The 23,771-nt window shown below is 43.5% G+C and overlaps 2 protein-coding genes across 4 annotated transcripts in view; one reads left to right on the plus strand and one right to left on the minus strand.

Moving 5' to 3' along the window:
* Positions 1 to 19,563, minus strand: part of DENND2B (DENN domain containing 2B) — a 160,235-nt gene extending 140,672 nt beyond the window's left edge. The window contains exon 1 of one of the 3 annotated variants that reach the window (XM_082761703.1): positions 19,339 to 19,563. The gene's annotated coding sequence lies outside the window, so the exon portion shown is untranslated. Of the gene's footprint in view, positions 1 to 18,931; positions 19,263 to 19,338 lie in introns of those variants that run through there. The other 2 variants (XM_082761707.1, XM_082761704.1) reach the window with 2 other exon arrangements.
* Positions 19,564 to 20,157: 594 nt separating this feature from the next.
* Positions 20,158 to 23,460, plus strand: AKIP1 (A-kinase interacting protein 1). Its single transcript, XM_082760613.1, has 4 exons — positions 20,158 to 20,448; positions 21,583 to 21,696; positions 22,002 to 22,052; positions 23,048 to 23,460. The coding sequence occupies exons 1-4, from the start codon at positions 20,221 to 20,223 to the stop codon at positions 23,189 to 23,191; spliced, it is 537 nt and encodes a 178-aa protein (XP_082616739.1). The 5' UTR covers positions 20,158 to 20,220; the 3' UTR covers positions 23,192 to 23,460.
* The last annotated feature ends 311 nt before the right edge of the window (positions 23,461 to 23,771 follow it).

Raw genomic sequence — 23,771 nt, forward strand, 5'->3', positions numbered from 1 at the left:
ATGATTTCCTGCTTACAAAAAGGGTTGATGGTAAATTCAATTATTCACACTTATCGAGGCTCTCAGCTATGTAGATTTTCCTAGATAACCTGAAGTTAAAAAAAAAAAAAAAAAAAAAAAAACATATTTTGAGTTTGCTATCCTTGGGGAAACAATTTCCAAAATCTTCTGCCAGTTTCACTAAACGCAATGTGACAGGGAGGTTATCTGCAGCCCCGTGGTAAAACTGGAACTGCCACAGAAATCTTTGCTCAGGATGCACAGCAGTCAGTCCTTGTGAGCACTTTGGCCTGACGCTGCTCTGCCTGTTAGGAGCACGTGCTGGAGACGCTGCAAAACGGGAGCCCAGTTTGGGAGCTTTTTTATTTTGGTTTTTGAAGATTCACTCCTCTTCCTTATAAACCATCCAGTTAAATGGAAGAAAAATACTTTCTTTTCTCTACATAGATAGAATGATCTAAACATTTCCATGGGTATTAAAATGGACAAGAATATTGAAGCAAGTTGCACTGCTTTCAACATTTTGTTCATCAAAAAGTAAAGATTTGGTGATACAAAATACATGCTGAAATATTTTACTTGTAAATAATTAAGGACACATTTTTCCACAGCATTTTCTAAAATGAAGTGTATTAATATTTCTTTTCAAAATTAAAACAGTACTTTGAAGTTTAACTGAAGCTTAATTTCAAAATAATAATAAAAGAGACACAGTAATCCATATTATAATTCAAGAAGAAAAAAATATACAAATTACACGTTATCCTGAAATGAATCTTCTCTTTTCCAGTTCAGACAGGGAAGCCCCCAAAACATCAGTTAAGTCCTTGCCTCGTAGCAATGTACATGAGTGCTAACCTCACTGCCTTTCCTGTGCTTGGCAGTAATGCACACATGCAGAATCCAAACTCTAACTTTTAAATATAGTATCTTTCTGAAAAACAAAATACCTTATGCAAGTAACGATCTTTTACTTACTCAGTCATGTAAAGAGGCAACACCTTGAATGTTCAAATGAAAGAACCAGTCCATTTGCAGCGATCCATATCCTGCATAGCAAACACCACTTCTCAAAAAAAAAGAAAAGCCAAAGAGAAAACCTTGTTCATTAAAATAAAACAAACTATACTCCACTTCCCAGGCGGCAACATTGCTATTTCCTATGAGCTTGACCCAAAGATCTACTTATTCAAACCATTAGAACAACAGCCCCCTATCTCAGCAGACTTCAACTCAAAAGCTGCTTTCAGCATTACACACAGTTCTGCACAACAGACTCATGCGACACCAGAGAGTTTCACTGTTGCCTTGTAAACCTGGACAATTCATATTTTCTTGCTGAAGTGTAGATAGTAAAGACTACCACTGATTGTCTTCAGAAATATGTTGTTTCTTCAAATAACCATGCAAAACGTCTTACGGTGTCACTGCCTGAACATTCTGGTTTGTGACATTTTTTCCCACATAAGGTAATGAAGGCACTTTGATCACCAGCCTCTAGAGCCTTGGGTGGTCACCCTGGTCACCTTACCTACAAAATACGTGCTTATTCTCTGTGTGAGGAAAACGAGAGAGGCAGATAGTAATACACAGTAACAGTGGCTGGCATGGGTGCCCTGGGAGTCCAGGGTGAAAATCTTGAGGACGAAGAGATATCTTGTATGTTCTCTCTATAAGAAAGCTTTAAGGTTGCAAATTCTGTCTAATGTTGCTTTGTTGCAACACTAAATGCTTGCCCGAAGAACCTAAACTCAATTTCCCCGAAGGATGCTCTGTTCTGCAGATAGTGGTACATAATAATTCAAAAGGTCTTTAATGTAATAAAGAAAATACTTTGAGCAATGCTCAGCAACAAGCCCAAGCCATATGGGACTGTAGGTGATATGGATCAGAATCCAGAAGTTTAAATCATTAGATTTCTGGATGTGGTGAAATTAGCCAGGGCCTGTCACTCAAGCAAACCTTCCCACAAGGTTCATAACACAGGAAATGTTGGGGCTAAGAACAACAACAAATGCAAGAAGATAAATATTATCTGAAACTGATCAAGTACTAACCATCTGAGAAAGATTATGTCAGCCTCCCACGTGTGGGTTCTTTATCAAAAAGGGTGCAGTGCTATACTCTCAAATAACAGATGTGAGTGGCACATTGATTTGAATTTAAGATGCGAGCTCTTTGATTACTCTGCTCAGTTTCCTCAGAGGGACAGTGCAAAAGGGTTCCCAGTGCCAGAGGAACTCCTACTGAGGGCTGTTTATACATGGTCCACCTTCCGTATGTAAACAGGATCAAGTGCCTTGCTATAAGCTTTTCCAAGGAAGCAGCACCGTTCAAGAAATAAAATAACTTTTAAGAACCCACAGGTGTTCCCCTAGAGCCCTCTTGCAATCACATCCAAAGCTTTGGATCCCAAAGGTTGAGACATGACTTTGGCACAAAACCCAGTGAGCTATAAACACAGAGACAATGAGAATGGTGCAAGACCAGGAGCATCTACTATGAGGAAGACTGAGAGATGAGGCACACACCACCTCTGCTTTCAGACCACCTCCCCCTCAAGCAATGATTTAAGAGTGTCTGAATACATTTAGTAATATAGAAACAGCCTGCTCTACTTCAGAATATTCCACAATATTTCCCATTGTTTTCTGCAGAAATTCTGGTTTGCTGGCTGCAACTAAGGATCTTGGGATTTTGCTCGACACTTATTCTTAACGAAGCATCAGCTTTTCAGGTGCTCCCCTGATACCTCTGACGTTTCCAGTGTCTGTCGAACACCATGTCCCTCAAGTCCCACCTGTCAAAGGTCCATTTGTGCTACAAAGCCACAGGGTGGCTCCAGTTCAGGGGAAATTTGCTGAGGCATTAGCTGTATAGCAGAAAGCTGTGCTGATTGCTTCCCAACATGAAAATGAAGGAGTTTCCTGTCCACATGCATGGGGTTGTTGGAAGTAGTTGCTGTTGAAAGGCAAAAACTTGCGGTACAATCAGTTCGGTGCCAGTTACACGTGATCATAACTGATGGCCAGGTCCTTCAAGGAGCTTAATTTCTTCAGATCCTCCATCCTCAGGATTTCAATGGGCAATCCCCCAAAAGAACCCACAAATATCCAACCCCACTATGTTTTCTCAGACCCACAGACAAAACAGGTATTTCAGCTGTTTGAGGGCAGCTCCAAAACACTCACCAAGACAAAACTTGAACAGAATAAATACAGCTCACTAGTATGAACACTATTATTTCCAGCTTCACTCAGCATGACACAGCTGCCTGCAGAAAAATCATTTGATTGTTGTGGGGTGCACAAGCCCTAAGGCAAACAGTAACTCCAGGAAGAAAGAAGAGCTGCCAGGCTTCTCTCTCTCTTTTTTTCTTTGTTCTAAGCAATGTAGCACATCCTTCAAATACCAGAGACTTGCGTCCTTCTGTCCAAATTAACTTACTTACCAGCTCCTCTGACTTTTGCCTGTAGTCTACCGGCTGTCAGGTTCAACCTCACTAAGAACAGTCGCAATGCTCTCCTCTTCCACCCTGTATAAGCACCCCCCATGCCAAAATGTCACAATTTAAATAATGAAGACAACAGCAGTGTTCTACCTACAGCACAAAATCCTAGTGCTTCTTCAAATTCTGCTCATTTTTCCTTTGGTCCCTGTATTGAGGGCAACTTTGGGGAACATGTTCCACACAGTAAAGTCTTTCCTACATACTCAAGCATGTGAAATTTTTCTCAAGGCTCTTATTTTGCACCTTTCCTATCTATTTTATACATTTTCCAAGCAAGCATGTTTGTATTCTATCCCCTCTCCCCAATAAAATCTTCAAAATTACTTCATTATCGTTCTTCAATTTACTGTGTTAAAAATATTCTTTCGTCACGGTGATAATACCACAGCTAGAGTACCAATGTGCAGCCCAGTATTTTCCCCTTTGTGAATCTTTCCTCCCTCAATGTGATTAACTTTGTAGAGTCATTGGAGCAGAGAACGATTGCTTTACATTTTCATCAGCATCTAGAATGGCAGACTTTGAGGTGAAAACCAGCATCAGGAGTTTTATGAAAACAGACACAGGAAGTATACGTCTCTGTATCTTCTTGAAGCATCATCCTCTCATGAAATCAAGCATTGAGATTTTCACTGGATTCGTGTTTAAGGATAAGGATGGAAAAAAAGCTATAGCAGGGTTTTGCTCTATCCTCATAGGCACTCTTAGGCCTCATACACAACAGCTGAGACACACTAGCTTTAACCTCCTGAAAACTATTGCTGTTGATGCATTTTATTCTGACCAGGGAGGTCAGGGATATTTTTTGGCCAAGAACCTTAATGACCTAACAGCACTAGAGGCAAGCTAGAAACAAACCTTTTTCAGCTATTCGTCTGCATTCTTCAGGCATGAGGAAAGAAGAGAAAGCACTGAACTATGTAAAGCTATGAAGAAAAAACAGACATTCCAAGCTACAAAGCTATTCAGGTTAGCATCTCATTTAAGTTCTGGGATATAAACAGTTTCTCATCCATATGTGATAAGGATTCCCATATTTAATTAGATCAATACTCTAATGCTTAGGGCCCAGTCTTCCCAAAACGTTAGAGAACTGCTAGGGGGTTGTATATTGGACCACTTTTTAGCATACGTGGATGAAGGTTAACATGTATTTCTCCTCCTCCTGTCCAGCTCTTATATCTGCCTTTTTCCAAAGGAAAAGGTACCTTTGTTATTGCTTCCTCCCACGCACAATTTATGCATGCAGAAAAAAAAAAAAAAAAAGAAATCTGGCTCCAAACACTAGCTGGTGCTTGTAGACAATGCTGGAATATTAATAAAGGTAATAAAAGTCAGCCAATGGAAAAGACTTCCAAAGATACTGTGGGCTTGCTAGCAAACAGCAAAGCATGGATGGTGGAGGTAGGCACAGAGACAAAATGTAAAGATAAGTAGGAGATGAGATAAGGGGATGCCATGTCACCCAGACTCCTGTCAGTGCTCTCAGCGAGAGCGATGGGTCTAGATAGACAGACAGGCCTGTTTCCAAGCTAAAATCCCCAAAGTTCCCAGAAGAAGATAGGATCGCGTTTCTCTCTCTTACTCACACATACTTCACAAACCTCCGGAGACTGCTCTGCAAACTGGAACGATAAAACAAAATGTCAAGACAATAAATGGGGCATTGGATCTCTGCTGTTTGTTAGAGGAAGGCCCTTTCTGACTTGGAGGCAGTAACTTATTTTCACTTCATAAACAGCAAAGCAAGGCAGAGTAAGCTTTGTCTTTCAGAATGACCTAAAAGAAGATAAAACAGTACAGCCTTTCTTTCAATTTTTCTCTCAATTTTCCTGTCACCTCTTCTTTAGTGTCATAGCATGTACTATTCTTACTTTTTTATAATGAGAGGAAACTCATTACAGTTCAACCTCTGCTCCCAAACTCCTATTAAAATCCTAGAAAGCATGACTGTTGCAAAATATCAGCAGTAAAAGAGTTTATCATTTTTTTCTCATTTACAGAGTAGCATTTAGGTCTACCTTTAGCCTTATTTTCTCTTTTCTTTGAGCAGGAGAAATTCACTATTATTTATCTACAAATTTTATTTTGTTTAGAACTGTAAGCTTAATTTCTGAAAGAAACTAACAGTACTTCTGCAAAAGCAGTAGATCAAAGGACTGGGTAAACTACAGCAAAGTTTCACAGGGGACTCAGAAATCCAGCTGCATCTTTGGCGTAGTAGGCAACTCCAGTTATTGTATGTCATTTTATTTCCCTCTGCTTTGATTTTTTAATCTATGAAATGGAGATACTGGCTAAAGTCATCCAAAAAAAACATGAAAATCTTCAAAGTTTCATTCTTTGGTTTTATGTAAAGTTTGAATGAACCAAGAACCTTTGTGTTACACACCAAGAATCATGCTCCTGTGTCCATATAAAGCAGTTGCTGGGTGTGTTTCTGCTTCAGTTGGGCCTCCGTCCCCCTCTGACTCTTAAGAAACTCTCCTAGCATAAACGTAATTCCATGAAATATTCAAGACTACCAGAATACCATATTTAAACTGTACTTCATTTAATCAAAATGATTCAATTAGCTTTAGAAGTGGCTTTGATCAGCTTGTAAAGCACTTTGGAGAGTTGCAATGAAAAGCACTGTGTTGGAGCTACGTATGATCACTCGCACAAATACAGACTGAAAACTTTAAGACACGTACAAGGAACATCTGTAAGTTTGTTTTCTGTTGTTGTTTCTGTTGGTTTATTCAAACACTGCTCTAAGTGATGATATTCCACATCGAGGGATTTCAAAGTCTTTACAATTCATAACTAAGGACTTTGCGAAAACTTTGAAAAATAAATAGTGAACAGTGGGCAGTGACACGAGTAGCTTCATCTACTGCCGAAATACAGCCATCTCTGGAGTGAAGCATAAACCTCATTTAGCATTAAAAAGCCACAGAAGTACAGAGGGCACAAAGGAAAAAATATTATTGTCTCCATTTAGAGCAAGAGGGGAAACTTGTGGAGGCAAAAGTGCAGTTCACCAAACTGGAGTTTAAATAACACCTTGTGCTTGATGCTAAATTGGTCAGAAATATCCCATGTTCCCAAATTTGGTAGTCTTCCACGGATGAGTCAAAATCGTTGCATCCAACAAGTCTCTGTAGGGGCTGGTAAGGGGAGAAGAGAGGTTTTTTTGGTTTGATTTGTGAGCTAACTTAATCTGTACTGTTTACAATTGTTTAACAGTGTTGGTGGGCTGAGCTTTTGTTATCTTTAGACGACACTTTAATGTTGCAGGGCAATCGCTATTACATTCTTGTAAGCCCAGAGTGCCTAGAGCAGTTGTTTAAATCTGAGAGCTGCAGAAAGGCAGGAGTGTTAAGTCACTTCACGTCCAGCACCTGATTCACATGTCGTTTGCAGACCATGGTCTCCAACAGAACTGTACTCTCGGCTGCCTGCTGTACCACTGATCGATGTCTTCTCCACCCAGGGGGCAGATGCCATCCACTGAATCACAGAACTACGAGTGCTCTTGGGAGGTCTCCTACCCACACAGAGAGCCTTTCTCAGTGCTGTTTAGCTCATGAGAAAACACTTAGCCAGAAAGTCTTAGAGGACCTTGCAAAAACTAGTTTCACCTCACACGCCTTGCTTTGCCAAACCCACCAGTCCAAATTCAAAGCCAGATTTCACACTGCTTCATATCCTGATGAAAAATTTACATTCTTCTTTAAGCAAAGGTGAAACGCTACAAAGGTGAAACAATACTACTGGGATTTTCTCACCCTTTTACATTCAGCAGAGTAAGAAAAGTTGTGTGAAGCAGGGGAGTAGGGTGCAGGCTACTTTCCTAAATCAGTCCCTCAAACAATATAGCAGCAAAGGCTGAGGTTCAGCCTGACAGTCAGGAAGAGCACTGTAGGTGGTCATCCACAAATTCCATCCAGGAGCACGCTCCTCGCAGTGGAGCAATCCCTCAGGAGCGGCTTTCTAGACAAATGGAGTAGAAACCCACACCATGAAAGGCACTTACAACTGCAGTCCCAAATGAACAGCAAGTGAGCATCTCTCAGCCCTAAAGACAGATATATAACCCTGATCTTGTGAAGTATCAGCCATGGAGGAATGTATGTTTGTCTCTTCGCTCGGTGTTACTATTGAACATAGCACAGAAAACTATCAGTAGGTCTGATTTCCAAACAGGAAACCGAAGTCCTGGGAAGATCTAATGTCTCTGTCACATTGTCATTGCAGGTTTTCCCCCAACCATTACTTCAATATCCTTGTCTAAGAAGCACGATATCATTATGTTTGTATGCACTTGCATTTTGCTGAGATAAAATAAATATTTATGCAGTCCATGGTTTAAATTTCTATTTCCTCTATTTTAAAAAACATACATTATGAAATGAAAAAGAAAGTATTTTTTTTTTTTTTGACTCAAAAAACAGATGTGATTTCAGTCCCAAATATGCAGTTGGCATTTAGCCTGGTGTAAAGGATGTGCTTACACTGCCTGAGGATGGAGCAGCTGTGGGGCCAGGGGGCAGGTCACAAACTGCCTAAACCAAGGACACTTTTCAGGAGTGACTGCCTTGGGCCAGAGAACAGCTCTGAGGGAAACAAGCAGCTTATATACTAAAACCAATCTAGTTTGGTCTCACAACATGCAAGCTGAGAACACTTACAAAATTATCTATCCCTTTAGCATCCCATCTTCCCCCAGCTGAGCTAGAAACCGTCATCCACCCTGGCCTCTTGTTTAAACTATCCCCTGCCACCAGCTAACAAGGAAAGGAGAGTTTCTGGAGTAGCGACAAAGCTAGTATGGTACTGAAAGAAACTGTTGGCAAGCACAATAAAGTGCTGTCATGAAAGATCGGCCAACTCGGCTTGTGTGCCAGGCTCTGTGGAAGTGTCCACATGAAAGTGCAAAAGGACCCAAAAAACTGCTAGGGGAGAAAAACCCAGCAGCTCACTTTGCCAGCCTGCATCTCCTTCACAACAGAGAGAAGAAGCTTACAGTTATCCTACTGAGCACAAGTAGAAAGCCACTACAGAAAGCAAAGCACAGCTGAGGACATAAATAAGACTTCTGTCATCTGCTCCTTTTTTTTTTTTTTTATCCACATAGGAAAAAATATGACCCAGGTGTAATCCATTTACACGGTTTAAAAAAAAAAAAAAAAAAAAGTATTTTGTAAAAGATGCAGCTAGGTTTGCTGCAGACGTTGCTCTAGCAAGTCAAACTGGAGGCATACGTAAAAAAAAAAAAAACTATGAAAGTTTCTACAGAATTTAAGGGACTGAGAAAGAAGTAACGGTATGTGAGAGGTTATTACAGAGAAAGTGTTATCTAAAACCCAATTTAACCTGAAAATTTTAGAGCACAATAAATGTGCAGAAGAAACCTATACCCTGTTTCCTATTAGGTAGCTGCCAAACAGATTTGTTACACATTTAATATAGCAGTGAAATAAAGTATTCACAGGGCATGTTCAACTATAAAGGTATCCGTACTGTTTTCTTTAAATGAAAGTGTAACCTGATAGAAGCTACAATTACTGGGCAGTGGGAAATACCATGAGAAAAAGCAAAGTCAGAACTGCTGCTGCATCACAGAAATAATATAACAGTGCCCTTGTGCAGTGCTGCTTTACTAGGCCTATAAAACCTATGTGCTTTGAGCCTCTAAAAAGAGTGTCAAGCTGGCAGCTACTGAATTGTCAGGTGCCTTGGAGGGTCCACAAACTCTGAGGGAATAGTCTTGAATACTCTTTGCTGGGTCATACATCATTGCTATTCCTTCCCTTCAGGGCTTCACCTCATGTTTTGGCAAAGGAGTGTGGTTGCAGCTGCTTCCAACATCAACACCTTTTCTTTGCTTGGCTAAAGGTGTCAGTGCAGAACAAACATGAGGAATTGCCTGCCCAAGTTCAGAGCTCCCTCAGTCAATCACACTCCTCAGGCTCAATCTTCTGCTCCCTGAAACTTTACAGTAAAACTGAGGGCGATTTCAGGCCACCACATCTTTTCCAGGTTAGGAAAGAAATGCAACAAAATGCAAAATATGAGCATTTAGTAAGTTAAGCTGATTTAACATGCAGATCTCAAGAATATGAGGAGAGACATCAGTTATCCCTTCAAACGCCCAGAAATACAGAGATTGCAGGTAATGAAATGACTTAGACAACCTCCTAGCGAGCCAATAACAAAGCAGGTAGGAGGACACAAGAGGTCTGAAAGCTAGTATCTCTTTACCTGGGGTCAGATCTTTCTACAGACATTGTACTTAATAGTAGGTGCTTCTGGAAAAGTAATCAGCCTCTTCTGAGGAAAGATGAACACACCCTTTTATAGGTGATTATTCCCAGAGTGGGTAAAACTCAATGGGATAAGAACATAAAAACACTGACATCACAAAATAAAGCTATTCTCTTTAATAGCTTTTAGGAAATAGGAAAGCAGGTATTTTGGAGTAACATTGTTTTAACAGAGAGGTACTTTTCTGTTTCAGCAGACGTATACTGGCATATATACATGGATAAGCAAATATCTTTAATACAAGGAAAACACTGAAACAGTAAGTTGCTGACTTCTGCTTGCAACACTTGATCATGCTCCTAATGTGAAGATTCTGAGTTCCCTCTGAGAAGAGCATGGGGATGTTTTATTGTTAAACAATTAGGCCAAAGCCACACTGAGGATTTTGGTATCTGGTTCAAACTGACTTTAACGGGAAATGAACATCTAATTCTCATGAGTGACTTAGCAAATCTCAGCAGGGTGGAAAAAAAGACAGAGCATTTTTTAATCTATTTCAATCTAGCCCAGTGAAGGCTTTGTAGAGCTGAGAACCCATAATTAAAAATAGGAAATTGTGAAGATGGAAAAGATCTTTGTCTGTCACCCCCCCACACCCCCCACTCCCTCCCCGCTCAAAATAAGTGTTAGGGATAGCTGAAACATCCATGTACTAACTTGCCTATCAAAGCTACCTCTGTTTACACCAGTAAAAAAGGGGTTTATACCTAATTTAGTCAGCATATAGAAAACACTGCTTGGAATATTTGTGAAATTATATGGCTAGGTTATTATCTTCGGAATAACTGTGATAAATATAATCCACATAAGAAGTAAGCCTGTGCTGCACATTGATGTACATAAGCACATCTTTGCTTCTTAGTAAAGCTTTATATAGATATACTGGGGGGAGGGTGTTTACTTCCAGAATCACTGCTGACTTTTAACCAGAAAGAATGGCTATGACTATCTCAAAATATCAAACATAAGAAGACACAGAACAATGCACACTCTTCAAGAAAAAAAAAAAAAAAAGCAACAACAACCACAAAAAAATGTTAATATCATATCTCTATATATCATTTCGTCCATTATTATATGCTTACTACATATCTGACATTAAGAAACATGGTATTAAAAGCCTAAACTATCCTGGCTAGTCTCATCACCTAATCAAACAGATCTTGAAATTAAGTAACCTCACTTTCTAGCTGAAATAACATCATTTCAATAATTGAAGGGCAACAGCATTATTGCCATCTCAAAAGCACTATTCTGGGTACATACATGTATTTGCAGTTCAAGATCAAAGAAGATAAGATAGCTTGCTGCACCATATACCTCTAATTTTCTTTAAACTGAAAGTAGAGGGAAAAAGGGGTTTTCTGTTTCCATTATTACCCTCCTGAACTTTCTCTTATGTATTGATACTTCCCTCATCTACCAGGGCTATGTGGGGTTTTCATTCATTAACACTGCTAAGTGCTTTGAGATTTACAAACGAAAGATACATGCATTGTGTTTTTTAAGAGATGCATGCATTGCATATGTGAAATAGAGTATTTCATAATATTTCTGCCATTTTAAATTGTCTGAATATAGCTTCTGTTGGTTTTTTTATTATTATTGTTAATTGCCCTACTCCATAAACCACTAACCCTAATTTGCTTGAGAAGCCCTCAGAAGCCCTCATCCAGTTTTTGGAAGTTATGGAGGTTAGTCCAATTGTTGTGTATTTGGGGGGGAGAACAAAACAAAACAACAACTAAAAACTTATATATGTCAACAAGTCTTGGATCAAAAAGTCTCACATTGACCACTCAACATTTAACATCATGCTTAACCTCCATTAAAAACTTTCTTCCAAAACAGCTGACATGTACTTGCCTTTTATTATTTGGCTAAGAGGAAGGGAAGAAAGAAAAAGAAAACTGAACTCAGAAGCAATTTGAAAAGTAACAGCCAAAAGTACAGTGCCAGGTGAGCAAGAATTAAGTAGACAGTGCCTACATGCTGGGATAGCTCACCTGGTCCAAATCATACTGCTTTGTGTGGTCTCCACCCCAGCTAACCTTCTGACTACATGTTTTTCTGGGCTGGACGCGCAGACACGGTTGCCAACCTGTTCTGCTGCAAAGCATATGGGAAAGGGAAAAGGAAGTTTTGGTCCAAGACAAAGCAGTAATCCAGCCAGGATTGGATTCCTGCTGTTTTATCCATTATCTGTAGGCTCATGAATATGCATGAGCTTCAAAATTCATTACATATTTTAATTTCTCACATGAATGTGTCACTGAACTTAATCATTCTCTTTCCAGAGCATACCTGCAGCTTGGAAGCTCAGATTCACTTCTACGGGGCAAAAACCTCTATCAACTCCCAAAATTTAAGAATAGGCCAGATGCTTTCTTCCATCATATCACAGTCTACCCACAGTAGTTCTGGGTCAACGCTAGTATGCCAAAAATTAGTCTCGTTAAACTCATACTCTGCATTATTAAGCTGTCTGCTAAAAATAATGACAATAGGTTGAAACATTAAGCTTCAAAAGAGAAGCAAGGTTTACCCAGGGCATAAAGTAAATTCTCTTCTTTCTCCCAGGGTGTGCTGTTATGCTAGGTACTAACCTCTCCAGTGTTTCTGCTGGCAGAAATAGCACAATATATGGTGATCCACCCAACTGAAAGATGAGGCCATCACTTCCCCTCAACCATATATCCTGGTCCCCCCGCCAGGGAGCAATCTAATCTCATGGAGGTGGAGGGATGAACAAACAATGTCTTTTTACACTCTGCTGTTATTCTCGCTCTAAAAAGTGCTTGCCACTGAAAATTTCTCTTGCTGTTTCATTCTGAAGACACCGTCTTAACTCCACATCCATCAACTTTATTAGTTTCTCAAACTCAAAGGTAACTGCCTTGTTGGGGACAACTCGATAGCAAACAACGCCAGATTTAACGCGGAACCATGGTCAGATCTGTTGTGAGGTGCAAAGCACGGGCTGACATCTCTCTTGGTTTTCCAGTAAATACAAATCCGAACATCAGAGAAACTGCCCAAGCAGAGGAATATGTCCCCAGCTGACATCTTGCAGCTCAAAAGAGTTGATGTCAGGGAATATCTATGACAAACATGAAATCCCAATGTTCATAGGTGACTGAAGAATCTGTTACCATTTATCCCCTTCATAGATGCTAACAAACCCCAAGTCAAAGTTTGAATGGGATCCACAAGATCTAGATCACACACCCATATACAGCCTGGATGCAGCACAACTAGAGGGTATGACACATGCAGGTTGTTAAAGCCTATCTGCTAGGTTTTGAGAGGGAGAATCAAGGAAAAAAAAGCAGAAAGAAGAAAATAAACATGCTAAGAAAACCAAATTAAAAAGGAATGGTGATTATTTTCCTAGGAGATAGCAGGCAAATTTCCCTAAAGCACAAGGTCTTTTGTATAAAATGGCAAGAGTCTGAGGGTCCTCATCTCTCCTGAATTTACCTTTTACAGAGCGTTACCTGTGTTGTACAAGTTACATGGCCACAGGAAAAGCAGGGCAGTCCAGTGAAGATTCATCCCCAGCTCCCTGTGGCGCTAGATGAGAAGATAGCTCTGTCACCTGGCAATGGTATCTCCCTTTGCCTCCCATGCATAAGGACATTCCCTGGAGAGAAAGAGCAATTCTTCTGCTGGCTGCTCTGGAACTAGAGCAGCAAAAGCCTCAGGAGGTCCTGCTGCCAAGTTGTTGGCAGACACGAGCAACCAAGGGCAGCTAGGGCAGCCCAGTTGCAGTCACAACCTCCCCGTTCAAACAGAGAGCTGTGTTGTGTGAGATCTTAACCTACACGTCTACGAACAGAAGAACAGAAGCTGGAGCAGCTCTCTCCCAGAGCAGAGGGGCAAGTGGGGTAATCCAACCCCTGTAAGTGAAGCAAAAAGGTAATTTCCAAAGAAGTAGTCCAGGCTGTTATGAATAATGAACAAACACCAAAGAATTACTAAGCAGGTGAAGCACACACAGCAGTGAAATGCTCTGTCCCAACAGCGCAACAAAAAGCTGAAATAGTAGCACACCTTGCACTTTCCCACATATAAAATGGGTGGCTCCTCGACAGGTACAGCAAAGAACAAAAGAATCCTCTTTCATTTTTCATTTAATTTCAGGTAGCAGCACAGCGTGGCTGCCTTTGTGGGCCATCATTCATTGAGCATCCCCTATTGCCTGGGCAACAAGGGGTACAGCGACGGCTCTTCCAAGCCACCCACAATAAGCCAGAGCAACCATCTTGTCAGAGCTGTATAGCTGGGCTTTGAGTGTGAGACCAAAGAGCAGAGCAGAGCAAATCATGAAAAATACTTACATGTGGAATCACTCCCTGCAAGGAATACTCTTTAAACATTACGAGTGGTGTGGGATGTTTTCTCAGTCCTACAGGAGAAATAGCAATAGATGCTTCCACACCAGCTACGGTGTGGAACTGCTGCCCAATTTGCCACTTAACAGTGGCAGTAGTCAGAGCCTGCCATCACATCACACAGGTGGTTACTGGTAAGCTCTTGCACTCTGCTGATCTGTCGTACCTTCAAAACCATATTCTCAGTTAATGAAGCTCATTTAAACCACACTGCCTAAGGGGATCTTGTGCGCCTAAAGCCAGGATTAAGAAATGAAACACACTGGAAGCCACAATCATTACAATCTTGTAGCATAAATGAGCACTTTCACACGTGCTGAGTCAATAACCTCCATTTTTCGTTAGCGCACTGTGCCCACTCGGAATGCAGCATGACACCAAGCCAAATATATTTCCCTTTCCAGTGACCTCGAGTGAAAAAAGTTTCCACCAGGACAAAGGACCAAAATCATTCAAACTCCTCAATCATTTCATCCTGCCTTGCAGAAACTGTTTGTACTCCCTCAGAGTAGTAACGATGTTGAAAGCAAAAATGTCAAGAGGCAGATCCATCTCCTGACTTGAAGGACTTCTCAGAACAATGGAACGAGTCCGTGTCTGGAACATCTGCTCCTCACTAAAGCAGGGTTGCGAGATCATCCGGGGCAGCTCTCCTAAAGCACTTTGGTCTCTGCACTAATACTTAAAATAGCAGGCCGAGCAGGGCCCTTGGCACAATGCTAGTCAATCAGCATCTGTCCCCTGTGATTGTGACTGGATGTTGCATGAAGACAACTAATTCTTCTTTGAAGGGGAAAAAAAATGCAAACCATTAACTCAGTGTGACGACCCTGTCAGAATGATTAAATGAATAATAGTATTAGAACTTTGCACAATGAGTGTTTTTAATAACATGGGAGTTAGGGAATAATGTTAAATGTTTCAGCTCAAAGACCTAGTTTCCTGTGTTGGCACCAACACTAACAATAAATGTTCATATATCAAGCATTTCTGTGGCTTCATTTTAAAGAGAAATTGGGAGACTGATACACCAAGACCAAGCTGACATCCTGTTTCTGTGCGTGTGAACACAGACGGGGTGCATTTCCGACAAAACCTCACTGCACTGTCAGTGTGTCCTTGAGGACATTTGCACAAATTCACTCAAGTCTCAGCCCCGTTGCTGTGGCTGACAGGCCTTCAGCAGGACTAAATGGCTCAAACAAACACATCTTCAAAAAATGCTGAAAGGTGGCATTAAAACGAACACCTCTTATCCTATTTTCCTCAACCCCAACGCATCCCCACGGTCAGAAGCTTACAGCAGAGCACATGGACAGCACTGTCCCTGTGAAGCAGCATCCATCTCCCCAAACAGCTCCAACTGAGTACATGCTCCAGAGGGAAAGCAAAGTTAGGTTACTCTCCGTATGTAATTCAACTAATGCAATCTCCTTCAGAGCTCAGTTGGCTACGGATACAACGTTATTGACCTCAAGTGATGAGCAGGAACTCAGACTGTAATTCTTTGCAACCCAGTCACCTCTATCTATAGTCACAAGCTTTCTGCAACTAAATTATCATTTCAAACTTCAAACCCAAACTGAAAGGCATATCGGAGCCAAGAGGGTGGTTTGGCCATAAGGCGTTAACTTACCAGTTGATCCCTACCTCTACAGTTTTTGGTAACGTGGACTCCAGAAAGTTTAATTGATAATGCAGAGCAAAACTCAAAGGCTCAGTCCCTAGCAATTAAAAAATTTCTAATGAAGTGACAGCTGTTCAACACGTAAATGAAGGAAAAGAGGACTTAAATCTGATTCTCCATGAGCAAACATCACCGTTGTTCAAATCTAACCTTATTTGAGCCCACCTAAAAAGCAAGGACTGGGGAAATGGCAACCATGGAGGGAGGAAGATCTTCGTTGCAGCTGCTCCCTGTTGGGGCAGAGTTCAACAGAAGCCCAGGAGACAAGGACTGACGGAGTCTGTGCTGCCCCTTTGGGGCAGTCCTGCCTGCTCTTCCATGACATTTTGAGTTTGATGTATCTCACCAGCATAAAACATTCCATGTGGGGAAAAAAATAAAGAAAAAAAAAAATACACGACAAGATTTTGCAGTCAGATTAGGGGAAAGAGCGAGAAATACTAACTCTCAAGCTGAGATGCATATACCCAAAAAATACATCCGAAACCCTTCCCAGAAGCGGGAATTTCAGGTCTTGTAGGGTGTGACTCTCCAAGGCCTGCTACAGCCACTTATAACCTCACCAAAGTTCAATGTGACTATGAGTGTTTACAAGCAGAAGGCCTAGGCCAAATTGAGAATGTAAATATTTGGATTCAGTTCCCCAAACTTGCCTCTATCCACACTGCCAACTAAATCCCAACTGCAGACCAAAAAATGCGAAAAGCAGCAGTTGCATGTGCTTTACAGCATGGAGACAAAACTAACACACATGGCATTCAGCATTAAAAAAAAAAAAAGTAGACTAGTATAGCAGTACAGTAGAATAGTAGTAATTCATAATCTAAACTGAACTAATGTTAAACAAGAAATCAACAAAGTTTGGACCAAAACTTGATTTGACTCAGCTATCATTTGATACATTTTGAAGTCTGATCGGTCCAGATTTTGGTTCTCTGCCCTGCAAGATATTTCATTAACCATTATATTAGGTCACTCACGACACACCATGGACGACATGGCGGGTCCAGCACACAGTGGTAGCTTTGACCTAAGCCACGTTCTCTTAAACCATCATACTTCTATCTTCCGGTCAGAGGAGCTGAGGAAAATCTTCAGTGAATCTGAAGTAATTTATTTAGCAACCTCAGTCCCACACTCAGAATTGAATTAGGATCCCAAGCTGGTTGGGGTTCTCAAGCAGCCACAGACTTCTTTCGCCCCAGTTCTTTTAGCTATAGGTGAGGATGGCAGCCAGGGATGCGTTCAGGAGAGCTGTGCCAGACACAAATCCCGAGGGGTACATGCTGCTCCCAGCTGCCAGTTCCTAGCCCTTCTCAGAAAGCACTAAATGCTTTTCAGCCCCACATCTCCTCTGCAGACATGGGTTGGAAAGAATCAGAAAGCTAAGCATCTCCCCAAGACCAGGATTTTTTATTTATTTTTTTGCATGTGTGAGGTAAGGATTCATGCCTCCTCACTCCCACTACTGTAAACTCACAAGAAGCCCATCCTCTCTCTCTTCAGCTAAGTGGGAAAAGTACAGATCTGGTTCTCTAACTTTATTCAGCTGTGGGAAACTTGGTTTTGCTCTCCAGTTAAAAGCAGGCTCTCCGGCGCACTTAGCAGTGACCTCTCCACAAGGGGCTAGTATTATTTCTTTAAATGCCCCTACACTAAAAATAGTCCTGCTTCCTAAACATGAATGTTTAGCAGTTCCAGGCATTCTGAGATCCTGCATACCACTATTTTTTTTATTATTTTTTATTTTTTTTTAAACTGGCCACATTTATTTAACCAGCAATTAAAAAAAGGAGGCCCAGCCGCCCCAGTGATTCTTCCCAGAGGGTCTTAGATGTTTATGAAACACAATGAAAACAATAAAGTGGATAAAATCGTGCTATTCCATCAAGTCCTTGGCAAGGCTTCCCAACCAAGAATGAATTGCCATGGTACATTACAGTCAACAGATTACACAATGGTTTGCAGGGTCACCAATAATAAGGGGTCACGCGCTCCTTTAGATGCTACAGTATATGTTAAAAGTCAGTTGCCTAAAGGGAAACTGCAAGGGTTTCTGGCAGCCACAGCACAAAAACGCAGGATCAGAAAGGACAGGAGGTGCCTCTCCTTCCCAGCACTAGGAGAGGCAGTGACTGTGCCGAGCAAGCTGGCTGGGGAAGTTCATCACCCCGAGGAGAGCAGAAGGACGCCAAGCCAAGCAGGATTCCCCTATTTCTGCATACGAGGCGCAGGTGGGAGTTTGCCAGTCTCGCAGGGAGGCCCAGCACCACCCATACTATCACCCCTACCCCAAGGAGCTTCGCCACCCGCTCCTCCACACGCCAGGGGGAAACCAGGTCCACTGCAGAAGGAAGATGACAGTTCCCCATCAGTCTGGTCGCTCTCAGGAGTGCATAGGCTGCCACTAGTCCTAAAAAGTGCTTGGCTACATGCTTAGGTATCTTGCTAAAGTAATAACTGCTTAAATGTGTTGGTTTTGCTTGTAACAACCGATCTTAGAGCCGGAGGAAAACAAATGCCCAAAGGCATACACCTTTTTCTCACCTTTCAGACTGGTAACAGATTTCTATTTTGCCACCTGCATAACCCAGTCACAAAAATTAATGTGAAATTTTGACATTCCTGAACACGCACAATTTTCTCAAATCTGATCTTAAATGTAAGACACTTACATCTCCTTTTGCTTTGTTAACTTATCCATGCACTGTATGGGATTTTTTCACCTACTGAACGTATATCAATCACAAATCATCAAAACATCATCCAGTCCTAAAGGATGGTTAACCTCACCCCAACCCACCCTACTCCGCACGAGCAGAAATCAGACGGCAACAACTTCATCCCTTGTTTCCCGAAAGTTTTGGTCATTCCAGGTGGCCTTTGCTGGATTGTGCAGCGTCTGGCTGAAGTTAAAGACCATCTGAATGACGTTAAAGACACTGAATGAAATGAGAAGAAAGACCCATTCCCCCAAACCAGTGCTACAGTGAAACGAGAGGGTAACAGGCGTTACTATCAACCTACTCCACGCTACGCGTCCCGCTCCAGTGTTAAGATCCAGAATACAGCTGAGTGCTAGGGCTGGGGTAAATCTGCGGGAGGAGGCTCTGTCGTGCAGCCGCTGCTCTTTGGGAAAGCAAACGCCGGGTACCCAGCCAGGAGCCGTCCTTGCGCTTTTCCCACCAAGCGACCTGCTGGAGCAGCTCCCCGGGGATCCCGAAACCTCGCCCTGGAGCCCGGGCGGCTTCTCCTGCTCCCTGCAGCCTGCGAGCAGAGCCTGCAGCGGGCACGGCGATGGAAGAAAAGCTCCGCAAAGCCCCGCGGCTGCTCTTCTGCCTCCAGACCGGAGCCCTGCACGCCGGGGGCCGTCTCCCCAGCCCGGTCCCAGCACCGCGGTGCCCCCCCCAACCCCGGCTCCCCCCGGCTCTTACCAGGCGCGCAGCGGGGCGGCGGCTCGGAGCGGGCTGGGGGAGGAGGAGGAGGAGGAGGAGGAGGAGGAGGGAAGGGAGCGAGATGGGGATGGAGGGGGGAGAGAGGGAGAAGTATGCGCGGGCAGGAAGTGGGGACGGCCGGATTAATGGGAAGCAGGCAGCCAACAAAGAGACCTGCTCCCACAGCACAGCGCAGCCCCGGGCGGCCGAGGGGAGGAGGAGGAGGAGGAGGAGGAGGAGGATAAAGCCGGGGAAGGAGGGAAGCAAGGAAGGAAGGAGGGAGAGAGGGAGGGAAGGAAGAGCGAGCAGCGAGCTTCCTGCGCCCAGCCCGGCGCCCAGGGCGGCTGCTGCCCCTGCAAAACAGGAGGAATGCATCGAAACCTTGATGTTTCGGTGAAGTTTGCGAAGCGGGCGCTGCGCAGGCAAACACCGAGCGGCGACGGCAGCGGCAGCGCGAGAAGGGGACGGGCGGCACGCGGGGTGCACAGCCGGGTGGTTTGGAGGTCTCCTCCAACCCTAGTTGTCTGTGATTGTCTGATTCTCTCTGGTTCTCCCTAATTTTGCACTCCTTGAGCAAAAGGCGAGCTCGCTTTCATTGCTTTGACTGAAACAGAACCAAAACGGCGCTCGGGCAGACACCTCCCTGCGCGGCGATGCTTGCCCGCACCCTGCGCAGCGCGCTCAGCCCCAGAGGGCGCCGCCACAGCCACGAAACCACTCGGACACACCAACAGCGCCTTTACCAAATTTCACCTTTATTCCCCATTTACCACGCCCCCCCCCCCCCCCCCACAAGCTGCGGGCGTGGCCGCGGCGCCCCCTAGCGGCGGCGGGCGGAGGGGGCGCGCGGCGCAGGCGCGCACTGTGACGGCGGCGGCGGGGATGGACGGGGCGCGCGCGGCGCGGACGGCGGGAATGGCGCGCGCCGTGCTGGAGCGGGCGCGGCGGCGGCGGGAAGAGGAGGAGCAGCAGCGGGAGCAGCGGGAGCAGCAGCAGCGGGAGCAGCGGGCGCGGGAGCAGCGGGCGCTGCACCGCCAGCACCCGGCGCGCCTCGGCGCGGCCTTCGCGTCCCTGGGCGGGCTCCTGCAGCGCGCGGCGGCCGAGTGCGAGGTGCGGGGGGCGCGGGGGGCGGCCGGGGCTGCAGCGCCGGCCCCAAGGCAAAGCGCGGCGTTTTGGGAGTTGGTTTCCTCCGGTCGAAGTCATTTGCTGAGCGCTGCGGGGACTGCAGGTGGCGGCAGAGCTGTATGCAAGTGCTGGACTCACGGCAGGGAAGGGAGATGCAAATTGCCTTTAGTCCGGAGCCCAGCAGGACTGCTCTGCTACTGCTGCGCTTCCCAAAGCTGCTCTGCTACAGGTCACCAGCCCTGGCAGCACTTAAGCTCCTGCCCCAGCTCTTTTTTCTGTATTAACACGTCCTCTGCTTTTACAGTGCTGTTTCTGCACGCACCCTGCAAAAGCTCTTGCCTCGCATCTACAGCCTATTAAAGACCCATAAACTACAGCTTCTTCCACCTGCTTTGCTTGAAGGGCCCGGTCAGGTAGATGTTTCCAGAGCATTCCTTTTTTTTCAGGACAAAAAAAGCAATTAATATTGCTGCAGCCTTTAAAAGAAGCACGTCATTCAGTGAACACAGCTCTCACCTGAGAGGAGAATCTGACTGCAGCTCATTTGCCTTGTAAGCAGAGAGCCCAAACAAGGAGCATTTCGAGGCTAAGCACTCCTTAACCCCTCTTTTTGCTAGCACAAAGGCAAGAAAATGAGAGCCTTGTGCGGCCTTTAAATAGAAAGAGTGATCTAATTGCAATAATAACCAACTACAGTCCTTGCCCTCAGAGCATTCTGATTCGTGGCTCCCAGTCAGACAACTGTTTGAAAACAAGTGCTGCTCTGAACAGAGAAAAACATAAAGCACACTTCTGTGCTCAGTGTTTTCCTGCGTGCTGTATGGCAATACCAACTCCAGATTGGGCTGTTATCATGAGTTCGGCTCTGAGATGACAGAGCCCCAACACGCTGTGTAGGGAGACGAGTGTCTGAAAACAGAGCTGACGGCTCTGCACCAGAAGGCAGACGTCCTTTAGACATCTGGGTCCTATTTTCATCCTCACGTGAGATTAAGCCAGCTGATTAATACAGAACGTCTGTAAATGTGCAGTTCCACCTTTAATTGCAAATGTGGAGTAGTTGTCAGCATGGCTGTGATGCTTCTCCATGTAATATTCTCTGTTCCAATTGCTGTCCAGGAGTACTACAGATGCGTGCCGGCCTGGAGATGCAACGAGCATGAAGTCAAACACATCTGCAGATACCACAGCAGAAAAGCAGGGGAAGAAGGGTTCAAGTCCTCTAAAGAAGAGGTAAGTGGGAATCTGCTTTGCTTTACTTAAAGGTTATTCCTACCCTCACCCTGGGAGGACTGTAGTCCATCCAGCATCTGTGACACTCGCTCACATGAATTGATGTGGTTTGACATCATGGGCACATGAAACCGTGGACTGACCTGAGTCTTTGGCTGGGCAGGGCGGGAGGGCAGAGTAAATTCTCGTGGCAACAATCATTTCAGTCATTTTGTGGAGGGGAAAGCTTAACAGACCCCTCTCTCAGGGGCTAAATTTGCATTCTGTGAGGTTACCATTAGAAAGCAGCATCTTTTTCTTTCCAGAAAAATGCATCCACAGTAGAATCCAGTCAAGCTACAACTTGCCCTCAGCGCGTAAGTTTACAGAATACTTTGTTTTTTAATTGAGATGCAGCATTTCCCTAGCATTTTGCATTGAGCTGGTTAAAACTTACAGTCAGGTGTGGAGATCTTGTGATGGCACAGATTCATCAGCAATACGGTCATAATTGTAATGCATGTATAGATGGGCAAAAGAATGGACAGGGCCTTACACAATTAATTATAAACCAGATCATGACGTTCTGGCACATAACTGGTTAAATCTGTTTAATATTTTGGACTGATACAAAACGTCAGAACATTGTGAATAATCTTAGGCTGTTGTGGTTTGCATCAGCAGCAATAATCCAGCAGTCCTCCACTCTCACCTCATTTGTGCTCCCGACACATTCCCAACGCTGAAAAAAGGCAAGCAACACATGCGTGCAGCAGTTGCTTGGCCAGTTATGCTTGGCCCCGATACAGTCTTTCTGAAGACTCCTGTTCACCCAGGAGAAGAAACCCTGATTTTTCAAAGCCAAACACCTCACCAAATCAATTTTGGGAACTTCTAAGCCACAAAAGATGAGAAACACGGAAATCTATACCACAGCACAAATTGATGAGAGTATCCTGGTGTATAGATGACTTCCATGTTTATGTTCAAAATTGTTTAGGTTGACAGCTTTCAGTTTTCTGAGGGAGAAAGTATAGCATGTTGATTATTTCACAGAATCACAGAACTGTCTAGGTTGGAAGAGACCTCAAGATCATTGAGTCCAACCTCTGACCTAACACTAACAAGTCCTCCACTAAACCATATCGCTAATTTTCAATTTCCATTGATTTAATCAATAGATTAAATACCTTGACATTCACTAACTTTTGTATTAATAGAAACATTTTGCAGTTTGGCCTGTGTACTTTGAAAAAAGTTAATGTTTATGTAGCAGATTAAGTATTTTCACCCAAATTCAAAATTTATATTTTTATGGGAAATTCAAGATATCTAATGACATTTGTTTATTCTCCGCTCCCCACCCCTACAGACCAGGAAAGCTTCCAAAGACATCTACATTGAAGTTTCTCCTGGCACCTATTCTATCACAGCAACCTCCGAGGACATGGTGAAACAAACCCACGTGGTGGACATCAGTGCAGGACAAAGTATTGATTTAACTTTTGTTCTATGACATTTGCTGGTGATCATGGGAATAAAATACTAGGGTTTTTTTAAAGCATGTAATGAACTATGCATTACTGGTTCATGTTAGCACTTTAGTAGTATCCTCTTCTTGGGGACTATATTTTTATGGCCTGTATATCTGTTTTCTACTTAATGCGGCTATATACAGCATACTTTGTACACTGATTTTATAAATATTTGTGCATTGTTTGCCTTAATTCCAATTATGTGACTGTGTAATTCCAGGCTCCTCCATTTTAAACAATTAAAGATACAATCAGTGGAATAAATACGCGCTTTAGTCTTTGTGGTGACAGTTTATATTACTCTCAGACAGGAAGTCCATGTCACATTCATGGCCACGAAGAGCAGGATCCCTGTGGTGTGAATATAGATGTACGTACTAGCTTCTGTGGGCTGGCTCTGATTTTAGAGCTGCTGCACCTCTGGCTCAAAATGCATCTCATCTGTGCACTTATTATTCTGATAAAGAAATAAAATGCCAATTAAATTAACTATCTAGGACCCCAGCTAAGGAAGGTGCTTGAATATGTCAGATGCTTTCACCGGCAGAAGCTACTGACTTC

Source organism: Aythya marila (assembly GCF_965140915.1).
Source record: "Aythya marila genome assembly, chromosome: 5".
In the NCBI taxonomy this organism is placed as follows: domain Eukaryota; kingdom Metazoa; phylum Chordata; class Aves; order Anseriformes; family Anatidae; genus Aythya; species Aythya marila.

What these genes read in the sequence shown, in the direction of transcription:
- AKIP1 (XM_082760613.1), top strand. Translation starts at nt 20,221, where the DNA reads ATGGACGGGGCGCGCGCGGCGCGGACGGCGGGAATGGCGCGCGCCGTG. An exon ending in GCGCGGCGGCCGAGTGCGAG is followed by an intron (nt 20,449 to 21,582) that starts GTGCGGGGGGCG and finishes ATTGCTGTCCAG; the next exon opens with GAGTACTACAGATGCGTGCC. An exon ending in TCAAGTCCTCTAAAGAAGAG is followed by an intron (nt 21,697 to 22,001) that starts GTAAGTGGGAAT and finishes TTTTCTTTCCAG; the next exon opens with AAAAATGCATCCACAGTAGA.